This window comes from Phaethon aethereus, assembly GCF_964289735.1.
Source record: "Phaethon aethereus genome assembly, chromosome: 1".
In the NCBI taxonomy this organism is placed as follows: domain Eukaryota; kingdom Metazoa; phylum Chordata; class Aves; order Phaethontiformes; family Phaethontidae; genus Phaethon; species Phaethon aethereus.
This window is the reverse complement of record NC_138575.1, coordinates 146,364,334-146,381,952: the sequence shown is the minus strand read 5'-3', so window position 1 is coordinate 146,381,952 and position 17,619 is coordinate 146,364,334. Positions and strand designations below refer to the sequence as shown.

The window sequence follows — 17,619 nt, the reverse complement described above, 5'->3', positions numbered from 1 at the left end:
ATTAAATAGATGAATTATTTTAATTTTGATTGTCTAGTTCTGCAAATTGTTCACAAAACAGAATGTTAAGAATGACCAAACCTGATGCTGATGCTGACAATAATTTTGATTGATACCATATGTTGGGGATTTACACATCTTTTTCCTTTTATATGTGTTCTTAGTTTTCTGATATATAAACTAAATGAAAGCTTCTTTGAGTCTTGGAAGTATAAATTACTATGAGTTCCAACCTACTACGACATGAGCAACAAGAAGATAGCACATCCCAATGGTACAGGACACAATCATCATGGGGAAACCTAACCTGAAACAACAATAAAATAAAGGAAAGATCAATAAGGATACAATATTTTGTTCTGCAAGCAATTTATGAAAAAGAAATTTAAGTTATCCTACATATTCCAAGCCTCAAATATGCTCATAGCAGTGCCAAAAGTACAGATGTACTGAGAGTATGACAATGTCTGTGAGTCTAATATTCAAGTTCACATTTCTATTTCCAGAATGCTTAAGAGATAAGAGGTCAAAATTAGCAAAATGTCATTGGTTTCAGGGCCTCTCATTATCTGGCATGCCTTGTTTTGTTGTTTTTTCCCCCAGACAATATACTATTATACAGCTAAAATAACAATTCTTATAAATTATGCAGCATTAGAATAGATCATCCAGTGTGTATCGCTTCAGATTAGGTGCATAACCTTGGTATGGCACTTTATAACTTAATCTATGGCTGAACCTCATTAAATTGTTTCTCTGTAGATCTGTAATCACATGCAGCTAGTGTTCCTCTTCTGTACCTTTCACCAGGTTTAACAGACTGAATATTAATGGACTGTTGGAAATAAACCCCAGGTGGCTGTAAAAGTGCTAAAATTTTGGGGTTCTATCAAAACAGCTATTTGCTTTTCACCACAGATTAAGCTTTTCAGACAACACCCATATTTTATAGCTTTCTTTACATTGACAAACACAGGCAGCAGAGACAGACAACTGGAAAGGATGTTGTGGACTCGGCCACGTCCTACTCTGCTAGATTTGTAGGTCTTCCACATGTGTGAAAAGAAGGCAGTTTTCTGAAACTTAAAAGCATTATTGTATGATACTGAGGGACTGTGAAGAACCACTGCTGTGATCACACTTGTTTTATGTTATTAAAATCACAAGAACTGAGAAGAGAAACAATCATGCCACAAATGACCCTCCTTACTTCCTTTCTTTTCTCAAGTTCAGCCAAGAATTTCCATAAACCTCATGGCAAGGTTGTCTGAAGTACAGTATTTCATTTATTCTCTTCCTTGAAGAGACAGAACCTGCTTATTACATGTGGGTATATTAGTTGTGCCTTTTTGCCTCACTTGTTAGGAGCCCTCAGGAAGGTTCCTCAAGCATATTCCCCTCTGCCATTGCTGATCAGAGCACTAATGAAGAGACGTCCATTTAGTAGGTGACAGGAGGACACCATTCTCTGAACTTGGGTGGATGAATAGCTCCTTTCTTTAGGAAGTTACAGCTAGAAGGGACCTTTTGGGGTATATAAGTCTGGTCCCCACCTCCTCAGGATATGAAACCACTTGCATAAAATTAAAATTAAAAAACTTCTCAATGGCTCACTGCAGTTGCTTTTTCTACCTGCAGCTGCTACACCACTCTAAACCTTGAGAACCTCATGAGTCATGTTTCTTTCATTGTTGTTTTGCAGAAAAGCTGACCGAAGGAGGCATAGATGTGACCAGCAGATCAAAGGTGCTCTCACCTTTAACAGCCATTGTTTCAAGTTACTTATAAGGGTATTTTACCACGAACAAGAGTCAATGCAAACACAAAATCATCATCCCTGACCTATAAAGTGTGCAGAACAGAATAATTAGGAAACAAATAAAATCCAAACACTGTAAAGAAAATGTTGGACTTATTTAGTGAGGAACAAGCTTGTCCATAATGCCTGCTTCATGGCTACTCTTGACCCACTATCAAAGTGAGCCCATGTCACATACCAGTAGAAATAGAGTCAAACCGAGAACAAAAGGAAACCCTTTGCAAGGCTGGAAATGTATAAAGGGCAAGACTGTCAGGGATGATAGATCATCTACGTTTCTGTCTCCTTGACATCCCCCTGAAGAAGCTGGCGTCTCCCTGTGCACATGACCAAATATGCCTGTGAGATTTGCCCCAGCAGGAAAGTTCCCATTCCTGGCTCCAGAGGCTTTCTCCTCCATCTCTCTGGGATTTAAGACCTGGTGTGCTGGTCTCTTCTGCCATTCCGGTAACAGGCATTATTATTACTATTCTGGCTTCAAAGGCATTAATGTTAGGCTGATATTTGGAACTGAGAAAAGAGAAAGGGAGAGGACGAAAGAGAGAAGGGCTGGGTGTGTCCAAGTGGTGAAAGGTATGAAGAATTGTTAGAAAGGATCATAGGATTGTCACAGCTTTCAAATATTTCCTGAAAAGTCTGACATGCATTTGGAAAATTTATTTTTCTTTTTATCTTCATATGAACATGCATAAATACACTGCAGACAAGTGCTATTTCTATTTCAAACTGACTGGACAGATTCTTGTTTTTAAATGACTCATTACTTGAAAGAGCTGAATCATTATTCAGTCACTGAACTATGATCAAGCTGATAATATTGTAAAACAGCAGAGCTAAAGCATCTCTTGGAATTATTTTAGGAAAAAAGCAATAAATAAATAAATTTGATGGCTAGCTGACTGCTTCTCAAACCCTTTCCTTCCTTCTCCCAGAAATCTGATCTCTGGCCCTCCCTAATCTCACTTAGATAAATGTGTCCAGATAGGACAAAAAAGCAAAACCAGCATGGGCTGTAGGAATAAAAAAGCATGGCTAAAAAATCCTCCTACATCCTTCAGTATTTCTAATGAATGCTCCCTGCCACTGTGTCCACATGACAGGCTGGTGACCTGGAGGTTGCTACAACTCTCATAAGAAAATTGGCTGTTTGACAGAAAACAGAATTTTACTGACCTCGCTGCTAGCAAACAATGAGCTGGTGGGAGAAGGAGCGGCGACAGCACAGATCTTAATCTTTATTAATGCAGCTCAACAAACGTGCCTGGAGAACGTGCAGCAGCTCAGCAGTGAGTGGGAGTATAACATCTTTGTGAAGACTGGCAAGGGGAGGGAAGGACCCAAAAAGATTCAATGGCTACTCAACCATGGCTCCAGCTTGGAGGAGGTCCATGCAAGGACATGGATGAATTATACAGGGCCACATACAAACATGCAGGAATTGTAATCATACCCCCAGTATCACAGTGCCAGTCAAATGTGTAGCTGGAGCCAGGCACAGCCTGTCTGGGGAGGAACCTAATTTCATTTAGCGTGGATGCTTGCACAGGGCACAACTACGAAGCCGTTATTCTCATTGCATGGAAAATTACCCCTCAACTTGAGGCCTGAATTTCAGGCCCACTGGCCTGAGTACTAATATAATTGGATCAAAATCAATGTCCAATTTGTGTAGCAGAGAGATAAGAGATAAAGCTCGGTCAGTAAGTATTAGTTGCTGCAGAGTTAATCGGTTACCTGAGTCAGTTCAGTGCCTTATTATTGCTGTCACACTATCCGTGGCACACCTCCAAAGGAAGATACAGCTCCTGTCCCAGGTCACATACAACATCATATGTTTAGGTACCCACATGTTCTTCAGTTTTATCAAATCTAAGAATGCATTTTAAATAATGTAATATTTGCTTCCAGCCACTCTCATTTTCAGCATACCCTTGGATTGAAAAAGCATTCAGTTGCTCCCACTCAGGAAAAAGGATCAGCAGAGTTTAGAAGTCACAAAAACCTTTCTTGCATTAAAACTTCAGATTAGTAAGAAATACTAATTAGCTTCTTTGGAATAAAAGTACATTTTTACTCGATCTTGTAACAGCATTTGATGTGACATTGTGATACACAAATTAAAGGAATGGGGCAGATGTTTCCTGCACTGGGCAGCCTTTTCTCCCCTCTCCCACTCTGCAGACAGGGAGATGCACACACCCTCCATGGCACAAAAGGCTCATCCCAACTGTCCGCAGCCAGCTCAGGGAGTTTCCACCGTTGCAGGGAGGTAGGCAGATGCAAAGAACGGGTGGATGACAGGATCTAGCATTCATCCCACTCTTCCCTCCTTCTCTTCGCACTAGAAGCTTGCACATAAAACTGCAATCTGAATGAAATCTCCCAGCTTAAATAGATATAACAAGCAGATGTCAGTTCAGTGTAAGATAGTGACAGCATTTCAAGTGAGAGCCCCAGGGATTTGTCTTGGACAAAGTTTTACTTATTAATAACTTCAGCAATCCAGTAGTGAAAAGCTTGCAAATTGCCCTAGCACGGGAGAGATGCCAGACTCTGTGAAGAACAGAATCCAGCATGTTCTTAATAAATTAAAATGAGAATTTGAAATTAGTAAGATGAAACTCTGTGAAGGTAAGTGTGATGTATTAGAAGTCAAATGTGGGCACAAAAACAGCAAGGAAAGTGAAGCTTTGCATTGGTAATGACCTAGTTATTTCTGATCCTGCCTCACTGCAAGATTTCTGGCCCTGTATTTACTTAGAAGAAAAGGAAACTAGTGTATGATTATTCTGAGAACAAATCCCATTTTCAATTGGTATCTACAGATGTGAGTATTACAGTTTTCTTAGGTTATAAGTTTATCCAATATTATTTGCGAAACAATAATAGCGAAGCCTTTGGGGTCTGAATCGCATTTTCCTGGACAAACTCATCTCCTACAGTACTTTGCAGCTCTATTTTGTGGTTCTTCAAGAGCCAGCAGACCCCAGGATGTGCAAGACCCAGGTTCAGTGCCCTATTCTGTCTGATACGGGACATGACATACGAAACGTTCTCACCCATAAAAATCCTACCTACAGGCATTGCCTTCCTCGACAGCTTGTACCTTACATAGTCTGTGCAGCCTCAAGGGGATCTGTGGGAGAACCATGCCTACAAGGAAACAGGGAACCTTCAGTGGTTCCTCAGCGGAAAAGCAACAGCAAAAATCTCCCAAGACCAAACCATTGGCAGTGAAAGAAGCCTGGTGGTAGCCAGGGGTAAGAGTTAAAAAAGAGTTAAAGCTAACTTCTACTCCCACTTGTATTTGCAATTTAATGTACAATTTAAATTCGACTGGTGGAGTTTGCATCAGCTTAAAATTTTGCTTTTCTCACTTCATATCAATTTCATACTGCAAGTTCAGTAGAAGATATAACCTCAGCTTTACAGAAAAGGACCTGGGGGTCCTGGTGGACACCAAGTCGAACATGAGCTGGCAGTGTGTCCTTGCAGCAAGGAAGGCTAACAGTATCCTGGTCTGCATTAGGTAAAGTATTGCCAGCGGGTTGAGGGAGGTGATCCTTTCCCTCTACTCAGAACTGGTGGGGCCACACCTGGAGTACTGGGTCCTGTGCTGGGCTCCCCAGTACAAGAGAGACATGGACATACTGGATAGAGTCCAACAAAGGGCCATGAAGATGATTAAGGGACTGCAGTGTCTCTCATGTGAGGAAAACCTGAGAGAGCTGGGACTGTTCGGCCTGGAGAAGAGAACACTCAGGTGGAAACTCATCAATGTGTATAAATGCCTGAAGGGATGGTGTAAAAAAGATAGTCAGGCCCTTCTCAGTGATGTCCAGTAACAGGACCATAGGCGACGGGCACAAATTAAAACACAGTAGGTTCCCTCTGAACATCAGGAAACAGTTCTTCATTGTGAGAGAGACCGAAAACTGCAACAGGTTGCCCAGGGAGATTGTGGAGTCTCCATCCTTGCAGATATTGAAAAGCCATCTGGATGCAGTCCTGGGTAAAAGGCTCCAGGTGGCCCTGCTTGAGGGGGACCTCCAGAGGTCCCTTCCAGCCGCAACCATGCTGTGATTCTCACGCACCTACTCGTTCCAGATAAGAGTAAGAAAGGATAAGAAAGCATCATCTGCACACCTGAAGACTGGCATATCATCAGAAAATATTTAACAAAGGACAGATGACAGCTAATTCTTCTCATTCTTGGACAATCTCTCATCATATGCAATGCTTTGCTCTGGAAGTTTGATAATCACAAGCTCATTTTTAAAAGAACATCTAAATGCCCATTAAAGCAGCCTCAAAAAAGGCTCAGTTGTGGGTGTGCTTAGAAGATATATAAAGTTATTTCTGAATGAAATGAAAGTTACATCTTTTAATGAAATTTCATAATTCAATTTGCAAAGTAACTCATACTTCTTTTTAGCAAAAAGGTATAACCACAATATTAATGGATCTTAATTAAAAGAATATATCATAACTCTCATGAACTGAACTCTAGAAGGGTGGATTTTTAATGGAAGATAGGACAATTTACCCTCATGAAGAACAGAACTCAATTAGTTAACAAAAGGTATATAGGTCTACATAAATTATAGACTCATGCAGCCTGTGAGCAAGTTCTTTTTCTGTATTACATAGCAGAGAGAAATCCTTTTTTGGGGGGGAAAAAGGGGAGAGGACAAAATTACCTTTGTAAATGTAAGACTTGCTTATGAAGACTGTAGTTTCTGAAGTTCTACATATTTTTTCAGATTTATCCAAAACAATCTATAAATTATTTGTACTGACATTCTTAGATATATAGCTCATTTTCATTGTGATTATTTGCTGTCAAATTCTCCTATGGAGAAATTTTCTTAAAAGTTTATTTTGACTCTTCATCCTAATTGTCAAAAAAAAGAAAACCTCAGAATTCCTCAGGGGAAAAAAATCCATTTTTATTAGCACCATGGATTAATTCCCTACTTTTTTTTTTTTTTTTTTGCTTTGGGAAGGAATGGAAACTGAAAGGAAAGATTTTTAATTTGTTGTTTTGTGTTTGCCTTATTCTCAAAGCCACTAGGAATTTTCCTGTTGGTTAGTTTATCTGTTCTTATCATATATGTAGTCACTTTCATGTCATCCTATTTCTTGTCTCCCCTTCTTTCAATGCAAACTGCCTTATGAGCCCCGTGTCATTTTGGTTATGTCAACCTTCCCATCATTCCAAGTCTTTGACATACTGATCCAGTTCACCTGAAAGGAAAATATGAACTTTACTAACAGCCTAAAGAAAACAGCTTCAAAATGTTTATCACATGCCCATGACCCCTTCAAATCCAGACACCTGTTGTAGCTCAGGAAACAGGTGGCTAAAACTGCAAGTGATCATTAATTCAACATTAAATTGCTGTGAATTTCATATAGTCAGGAATTACATAAAAATTACAGTGTGGTTACCTACTAGTTACCATACACAGGAGTTACTGTATAATTTAAATCACAGAACAAAACCTATAATCCTATTTTCTTTTGATTGCTAAAATCATAATAATTTCTCATTATATTCTATCTGTTTTGAGTCTATGCCAAGATTTCCCATAGAGCCACTGCCAGGAGTGAACCTGCAATAGGGAAAATCAGTTCCTGAGTGGGAAAATGTAAAGGTGTTAGGTTTTGCCTCCCAGTCTAGAACATCCTTCCAAAGGTGTTTTGCTGTAACCTCAACACTTCTATGTGCAGAACAAGCAACGGGCCTTTCCTTGGCCTTCCAAAATTCAGATTATCTAAAGAAAAAAGTGCAAATTTTCATTGTAAGAGAATAGTTGGTCTGCCAGATCCACGTGGCAGATTCAAATGATTATTGCTAAAATATTTGTTACAGTATCTATCTGGGTCTCTGTGATACAACTGAAATGAAATGCAGGACTGTCAGAACAAGTGGCTCTGATAACTACCCAAAACCTACTCATACAGGGTAAGCTAGCAACCTGTATGAAACACTATGAAAGAAAAAATGAAAAACACATCCATTTTCGTAAAAAAAAATAGGGTAATTGATTATTTAAAAAAATCAGCAAGACACTAGTTATTAGATGACAACAGCATCTAATCTTTTTTATATGAACTAAACATCCAGCTCCAATAGGAAATGGTGAAGTCCTGCACACAGCCACGAAATAACAGAGCTCAAGTACAGAAACAAACCTGCACACACAGACAGAACTAACAGTGACATTTTACTGGGGAAAGGCAACATAAAACTCATAAATTTGTGGAAGTTATTTTTCCCACTATCTTTGTGATTCTAATATCTCTTTAAAGGAACAAATTCATATTAAAAATGTCTCAATGTGTACAAGACGTTCAAAGCCTTGTATCTAGGTGACAACGGGGGACAAACCAGTAACTTTCCACATTTAGTCTTAAGATCCCATGGCCAACATAAATACACCGCATTTAAATGAGAAAGAGAATGTTAGTGAAGCTCATTGCTGTCACTGGATATAAAAGAAGCTAGATTCAGACCTTTGCACATGTTGGGATGCTTTTCACTAAATTTATACAGCGCGCTCAAATCCAGATTACCTGGGTCTATAGGTTAGGCCTCGGTGAGACACTATTATAGAGAGAGACATGCACAAAGCCAGTGGCACGAAAAATGAAATTAAAATTAAATTACTTGTTTAAGCATAGGAATAACTGCATCCTCATTTAAGTGTGTTGCTGGATCAGGAGTCAAACAGACAAATCAAGTGACCCCAGATATCTCATCTGTAGTCTCTTTTGGAAGATATCCAAGGGCAGGAAAGCCAATATAATGGTAAGACAGTATGATTCCCCTGCACACACGTCTTTGCTTCACCCATGGAAGTTTTGGCTTTTCTCCATCTGCCCTATGGCATGAAGCACCTCTCAGAGTCTCCAACAGGCAAATTGCAGCTTCAAGTAAGAACGTATTTCCACTTGACATGCATGATACCATTACCCAAAGCAATTCACAAGATTGCCCCAAATTAACATGGCTTGCTTTCTACCTGACCACCGATATCTGAAGTGAACCAACCATGTTTGAATATATCAGGCTCGTCCTTTTCCTAAGAAGGTTTGCACCAACCAACCTTCAGCCAAGAAACATACAGTATATAATGTTAAAGCTCCAAAGAGAGCTGTCAAAACTATGGAAGTTTCGTCAAAGCAATAACTCCATTCTTTGCTAGGCAGTGTTGTTATGACTATTTGAAAACAATGGATCTTATATGCTGTATGTTGGCAAAAAGGAATATGTCACAGACTGAATTTTAGCTCTGTCTTTAGTCAGATGATTTTTCTCAGTTTTGCAATGTAACATACTTGATTTTGTTTCTAACATTTGTGCTTCAAAGAGACCAAAGCATTGCAAACACAGTGTTTATTGTTAGTGACAATGTGCAGCTAGACAAATTGTTTACCACTACATTTACCAGAGCTGAGATAAATTCTGCAAACTTAAATTTGCACATCTTCTAGCAAATTCTACTGGTAATTTTAGTTTAAATAGTTTCAATTCATGTGAGTTTCTAATCCATAATGATGAAAATAAACTTTTTATTGCCAAGACTCTCTGAGTCCCTAATAATCCATTATTCTGTGCTTAAATATGAAAGTCCTAGAGGCAGAGTAGACTTTCCATTCACTATTAGAAGAACATGTTGTATATAGACAGGCAAATTCCCTTCCTGCCTACTGCAACAGGACATGCCATGATAAAGTGTGGCATAAAGATCCAAGATGATCTGCTAGTGTGTTTTGAGTTTCTCACAACTTCATGTTACCCTTGGACGTATCGTTGTATATTAGCAATATATTTGCACTCCACATCCTCCAGAAAGACCCCAAAATAAGTTTAGTCCTCAATTTGTTGCTTCTAGTTTTGTTATGAAAGCTTCACACCATTCTAAAACCTAAGAAATGCAAATATATGATGTTGATTCAGATCCTGGGGAAAACCATACTTATTCCTCTCCCACACATCTGTGTAATGAGGTATAGTTGTGATTCTGAGCTTAAGATTAAAATCATCATGGATGACTAGAAGAGAAAATCAATGAAGTATGTCGTCTCTGGCAGGTCTTTAAGAGACTCATGTACCGATTGAGAGTACAAACCTCAGTATTCCTGGCAGTGAATTGTTCTCATGAATGGTTCGAATGGTTCTGATGCAAATATTCTACTAAGGAGACAGTTTTACACAAAACTAGTGAGATTCACTGTGAAAAAATGAATGCATTAGGACACTGAAATAGGTTTTGCAATGTTTACAGTTAGTGTTTCTGTATGTTATGAAACATTTAACATATTGTAAACTCACTTTTGTATGATTATATGCATTTTGCTTTGCAAAAAGCAAATTTGAGGTTTAACCACATTTTAGTTAAAATACGTTTATATAGCTCATAAAATAGCTCATATGTATTTCTCATTTCTCATAAAGTGTTTTGTCTATTTTTGAAACAAATTATCTACAAAAAATTTTTAGATTTTATTACATTATTTTTCTACATGGCCTAAACAAACGAAAGATAATGGATATGGCAGAAACTAACTGCGATTTATTTTAGTTCAAAAATGTTTCAGATTAAATGACCTTTATTTATTCTGAATTATCTTGCTTTTTCTCAGTGAGGATTCAGGAATGGAAGTTGCCTAAATGTTATTTCCGTTAATGTTGTTGATTGATCCCAACGCTCACAAATGGTATCTTGGGGCACTTCTCTGAGTTTTTTTTTTTTCCCCAATGTCCTCTTTTATTTTGATTAAAGCACAAGAGAAAATGAAAATTACATTTCACAGCAGAGATTAATAAGTCAAATCTTTAATAATTTCAACAGAGCATGCTGAACTATTCTAAAAGCCCTGGTCTTTGCTAAAAAGCCAGATGTTACATAGGAAAGAATATGTTCCATCCTGTTCCCCTCTCATCTTTCTCCCTGCTTTGAGACTCCCATTCATGTGTCATATAATGTGATGATAGAGAAATCATGTACAGCAGTTTACCAGGACAAAGGAGCAACGGAATTGCATTTTGAATTAAAAAGTAGAAAGTCGTTTCCTGTGCACTAATGATTATTTTTCATTATGAACTCAAAAGATGCCTCCTGATAAAAGGTTATTGATGATGTAAGGCCAGTAAATTTTCCACCACAAACCCTGTACTTTAGGCCACCTATTCTAAGACAAGAGCAGAGAGTGGAGATTTTCATTCCAGCAGGGTGCACTTGGAGGCTGCTCTCCACCCCGCCACAAAATGCAAGCCAAAGGCAAATAAGGGGGCAGCTGGAAGCTCCCAAGCCATCTCTGCCGTATAATCATAGAATCATAGAATACTTTGGGTTGGAAGTGACCTTTAAAGGTCATCTAGTCCAGCCCAAATGCAACGAGTGGGGACATCATCAACTAGAGCAGGGCTCAGAGCCCCATCCAACCTGACCTTGAATGTTTCCAGGAATGGGGCATCTACCATCTCTCTGTGCAACTTGTTCCAGTGTTTCATCACCCTCACTGTGAAAAATTTCTTCCTTCTATCTGGTCTAAACCTACCCTCTTTTAGTTTAAAACCATTACCCCTTGTCCTATCACAACAGGCTCTGCTAAGAATGTTAAAATGAAGTAAAATTCAGAAAAAAGGCATAAATACACTGAAAAATGTTTAGATTTTAAAACATTTGAGAGGCTTTAATTTTCCTTTAAATTTAATTTTAAGTACACTAGCAAACTACAATTAAAGTGAATCCTAATCTAAGCGCATCAGTTCCTCAGCATGTTAAAGCTCCCATATAAAAGTCATTATACCAATAAATCCTATACAAATATATCCCTCCAGACCGTCACAGATATATACCAACATTTCTTATGAGGTGAAAGAGGAGACCTAATAGATGGACAAGGTAGAAAAAGTTTAGTATAGAGAGGCAGATAAGTACCACTTGCAGGATGTTTTAACATGGGCTAAGTACATAACCAGTCCACAGGTGTTGCACGTCAATCAGAAACATCAACTGGAGTTCACTGTCTAGTTGTTATTGACGGCAGATAACCCTTAAGGTGCTTCAGATTGAAAGGTCAGAGCTTGAGAAACTCTGGTTTTCAACTCTTAAAAGTGCACTAGATTTTCAGGAGTTTCTTTGAGAAAGACCACATTAGTCCCAGGGTTGTCATCTAACCCACATCATCATGAGTGTTACTCAGGCCTGCACTGAGCATAAGGATTACAAAGTGACTGAAATGAGGGGAAAGCAGGATTAAATTTATTAGATTTTTAAAAATTATAAAGATATTTTACTATCTTTGTATTTTCAGCAAGTGGGTGAAAACTAAGCTGGTTGTTTCACTGACTTCTGCCTCCCTCTTCCCATCTCCACCTCTGCAGTGGAAGAGCTGCATAGCTGCTACAGGAATGCAAGCGTGCACCAGTGACCCACCTGCGCATTGTTTCATGGGCCTACACTTACCTCATGACATGACACGGGAGTGTCATGGAAGTTCCCCAGCAGGTGAGTCATGCAGGCAACCAGATGGTCTGGGCCAACCATTTACACCAAGGCTACCTGCCCCCCAGTCTTCCTGCTTTATTGCTTTAGTTGTTTAATTTTCTCTTGAACAGTTTGGACAACCAAATGGTTGTTTTAAGTGTCAAGTGAATCTGAACCATCCCTAAGTCCCACCACAAAATCACATTATTATCTTCCTAAAATATCATGATAATTGTTTCAGGTATGTTTAAGACATTTTCCATTTTAGTTCACTTCTCTGAATTTGGCATTTTCAGCTAAGGTCAATAGACTTTCTATTTCCTGTCTTAGAAACAGAAGGTACAGTGATGCATTCTGATGCATTTCAGCTGTAGTATTATGAAACAAAATCTTAAGCAAAAGCTTGGCATTAATATCCTTACAGTGCTAGAAATGGAATATGAACATTTCTTGCCTGGAATAATTTAGGATTTTTCTCTCTTCGTCTTTAGAAAGTCTATTCTTTAGGTAATTTGCATAGTACTAGGTAAAAAATTTACATGTATGGATGCCATAGTTTTCAGCGTCTAACAGTTTTTGTTCAGCCTTCATTACCAGCAAGCAGTAAAAAAAAGGCTTAATAACACATGAACCCAGGAGAAAAAAAAAACAAAACATGTTTTTTAAAAACTATTTAGTAATATATGTTACACAGTACTATTAAAGAAAAAAAAAAAACAAAAAACAACAGAATTCCATTTCAAACTTTCCTAGGATGAATTCTTTATTAGGCTTTTTCAAGGCAAGTGGAATAAAATTGATCCCTAGCCAAAAGACAAAGAAACAAACAAAAAACCCAACACCCACACCCCCCAAAACCTTATCTATTTTTCAGGAATAGGTTTTGTCCTTTCTCAAAAAAAGCATATTTTATTCACTATCAGTATAAAATTAGTGTCATCACATAACCATCATAACTATTACCATTTTAACCTATTGAACTGCTACATATCTGCTTCAAACTTCAGACTGCCCCTATTTAAGTAACCCTCACTGAAGTTGAACAACGGCAAGTGTTGTCCAGAAAGTTATCATTCAAGTGGTTTATTAATGCTGTTTAAATTAATGCAATATTGCATTAAATACAATGTGTAAATAAAATCAGGAAGATAATTTTTTCAAGTTATCAAAAATCACTGCTAATTTCAAGCAATAAAAAAGCAAAGAATGTAGTAAATACTGCCACATCTTTTGTGTGAGAAATAACATCTAATTTACATGAGAAAATAAAAAACTATTTACTATTCCATGAAAACTAAACCATCAAACTTCCTTTGAGCAGTTCTAATTTTAAATGCATTATAATAAAAATAATGTAAACACAAAATCCTCCTTTATTCTGATCATGTTGGGAGACACCAGGATAGTCTGTTTGACACATTATTTAGTAAGAGAGGGAAAATCACCTTGCTAGTTCTATTAAAAATATCAAGTTATTTGATAAAATGAAATGCCATATAAAACTATGATTCTGGTATAATTCCAAATGTCTGTATGATGCAAGCAAGCATGAAGCATGGGATAAAGCAAGCTCAAGCTGAGGAGAATTTATATATTCTCTTAAGAAGGCTTATTAGTTAGGGTTCATATGGCAAATACAGACTTCATGTCTCTTCCTGCCATTTAAGCTACCTTTGTGTTTGGATCTCTTGCAAATTGTTTTTCAAAACAATGTTTAGAGATGCAGAATTTCTCCAAGCAAATATTCCCAACCCAGCACCTTCTGACTAATACTGGTAATTGTTAAAGTATCATACTTAATTAGAAAATCACTTTCAAATTTCAATAATCTTTGAATAAGACTCTTGTTCAGCAACTATAGTGACTGTCTAATCAAATTGAGCATGTTGTAATTATCTATAAACTTGGCACGATGTAATAACTATATGAAGCTGCACAAAGTTGGGTTTTTTTTTTATAACAAAAACTGGTTATACTAGCACATACGACATTACACATGTGAGAATTCAAATATGTCTTGTTCAATATAAACAACTGTATGTGAATTTTATATCAACTCCCAGGTGGAATGAAAACAGAACCTGAGTTAAGACAGTTTAGCTTTTTATCTATCCAAGTCAAATTACAAAAAGCATGGAAATGAGCAAGAATTTCACTGATTCTTCTCTACTTACAATGACTTCTACTTGGCTGAACTTGTTCCCTTCTCAAACTTCTCTTCCTCCCTTCTCCCACCAACTCACTTATCCACAGCTTAAGACACCCTTTGTCAGAACAGCACTATCTTCCACCCAGCTCTTTACAAGCTCAAACCCCGTTGTTCCTGGTCATACAGCTCATACTCTGCCCCTTACTGAAAGCAGTGGTGGCCTCACACCTTCCCACAAAATACTTGATCTTCCAGTAGTCAGAAAGGTCAGTGGTGGCAATAACCAGGCAGGACCCTCAAGAGGATTGAGAGATGTGGTTCTCTAGCTGGGAAAGGTCATCCAGACTGAAGTAAGAAAGGAGATTTTCAGTCCAGTCTCAAAATCACGAGTCACACCTGGACTCATATGACTGTGCTCTTGTTTCAGGGAGTAGTAGGATGACTGACAGTTACTTATTTCTTTAAAATCCAAAGGCACAATGATCAATTTATGTTTAACTCTAATTAACACTCTTGCTAAATCATCACTGCAATGGCATCAGTTTCTTTATACAGAAGCTTTTGGCCCTGCATGTTAATCATTTCTCCCTGCATCTCCCTAAAGTTGAATGCCACCCTGCCATTCCCCATTTATTTTTGTTTTGTCTTTTGATGCTATCTGTAATAAAGACCACTCCACACCCTCTCCTGCCCGTTTCACCACAGCTGTCCTTACGAAGGCAATCCATGTATATGTGAGAAAAGAACATATGTAGTGGGACACACCTGTACAAGTCTACATCTGAGCTATTGGCCTGTCAAGGACAGAATTTGTTTGACTTGTATTAGTTGTTTGTGTTAGGATGAAATTAATCACCTTCCAATAGTTATTTCTCTCCATTGACTACAGTGAGAGCTTGGTAGGGAAATAAAGATACCGATGCTGTAGAATGGAAAAGTGAGGTGAGGTGAACCTTTCCTTTACTGACAAGCAGGGCTATGAACACTGGAAAATAATGAAGATTTTTTTTCCTACTGATTTGTGTCTTAAGTTTGATTGACTTTCTAAGTAGAAAGCTCCAGCTGAAGCTTTCTTCCATAGTTTGTAATGACACTCACCTGCATGGATTTTTTTCAGTGTGTAGAGAAGTGTGGGCTCAGACTGCACTGTCCCTCAGTGAGAATACTAATAGGATTTCTTTTCCTTTTCCCAGCCACCAACTTTGATGAAATTTCAGGGATTTTAATTATATTTGAGAAATCAAGCACCCTTTCCTCACTATCCTTTTCCCTGTCAAAAGTGTTTGAAGCTGATAAGCCTGTTCAGGAGTTATTAAGTGGGAAACACAGAGACAGATTCACAGCAGTATGACTGCACAGGAAACCAGATAAAAAGTTAGGCTTTCATGGAAAAAGAGGAACGAAAACCTTTTCAAAAGCACTCTTTTTTCTGAAACAATCTTGTTACAAGTAGCTGACTGATCTTGAGATGTGCCAAAAGCTTACCTTGATATAACTCAAGAATTATTAGAGAAAGTGATTTAGCTTTGCATGTGCTTACATTATATAGTTTCAGTCTCCAACTTATTATCAGAATCCTTATGGGCGTGGGAAGGTGACAGGGAAGAGAAGGAAATGTGAAGTTAAAAGTCAGCATGAATAACCATACATTTTTTTTTGAAATGTCATCTAGTCCTTAAGGAATTGTTAAGTTAAATACAAAAACTAAAATTCAGTTATTAAGTTAGAAAAAAGAAAAGGTATTATCACAATTCAGTTGTAAATTTCAAGGCAATATTAACTAGTGTGTTGCTTGTTGACACTCCCACAGTATATATCTTGGACTTTAATAAGAAACAGAAAAGTGAAGTTCCATTTACCAAAATATTTTAAAATAGGTGTATGATTTAATAAATTATCTCTTACAATGTTTAAATATAAAGAGCATTTTAATCAGTTTACTACTCAGATGTATATGTACTGAACATGAAAACATTGCTGAAGTAGAGAATAATTATACTTCTGCATGCAGTCTATATTCCAAATAGTTACATATTCTGAATACTGTTCAGAAATCTCACAAACTCAAAAATTAATATTCCAGCAGTGTACCTCATAACTGAAAAATGAAATTATTCTTATGATGAAGAATAATATCTGCCAAAATACAAAGAACAAGTGAATTGCTCTATGCCTTCATTGAAATTATTAAACACAAAAAATGTACTTGAGGGTTTTTTCTAAATGCAACTATATCATTAGTTTGCACCAAATATACCATGCTCTGGTAGTTACAATGGAAAGAAGCAACTTGAACAAGTGTCACTGAAGTAATTTATTTAATGATAAGCTACAGCACATATTTAGTATTTCAAATTCTTCTATGCATTGACATACTAATTGCTGGCACTTCAGAATATACATTGACTAAATATACTTTGTGTCAGAAGAATATACTCACTAGATTTTCTGTACAATATTCAAAACATGGGATAATCTTAGTAACCATTTCAGTGAGGAGATACTTATTCTGCAGTCTGCCTAGAACAATGACAGAACATCAAAGTCCAGGTAAACATATGAAGCAATTGCAGATTTAACCAAGGGCTTTTTTAATGTCAGTGTAGCAGACATAAAGCTTCTTTTCCTTGGTATGCATGTACATGCATTTATGGCAGAGCAAGGACATTAGTTTACCCTGCAAGACAAAAAGCCCTGCAGGGGCAACAAGAAAGTTATATATTACCTGCTGCCTATTTCTCCTTGTAAAGAGCATAAATCGTGCAATATTTGCAGCACCTGGTGGGGTCAGCTCTACACGCTAATGCAGGTGTCGTGGTTTAGCCCCAGCCGGCAACTAAGCACCACGCAGCCGCTCGCTCACTCCCCCTCCCACAGTAGGGCGGGGGAGAGAATTGGGAAAAAAAACCTCGTGGGTTGAGATAAACACGGTTTAATAGGACAGAAAGAAAGAAGGGAACAACAATGATAATACCAACAAAGGAATGTACAAGAACAAGTGATGCCCAATACAGCGATTGCTCACCACCCGGCGATCAACAGCCCGTCCCCGAGCAGCGATTTCCACCCCCCGGCCAACTCCAGTTTATGTACTGGGCATGTCGTCGTATGGTAGGGAATATCTCTTTGGCCAGCCTGGGTCAGCTGTC

At 37.9% G+C, this 17,619-nt stretch overlaps 1 protein-coding gene across 1 annotated transcript in view; it reads right to left on the bottom strand.

Moving 5' to 3' along the window:
* Positions 1-219: 219 nt before the first annotated feature.
* Positions 220-17,619, bottom strand: part of OCA2 (OCA2 melanosomal transmembrane protein) — a gene marked incomplete at both ends in the record, with an annotated part of 180,251 nt that continues 162,851 nt past the window's right edge. The window contains one exon of the mRNA XM_082004815.1: positions 220-307. Within this exon, the coding sequence (XP_081860941.1) occupies positions 220-307 (88 nt within the window). The remainder of the gene's footprint in view (positions 308-17,619) is intronic.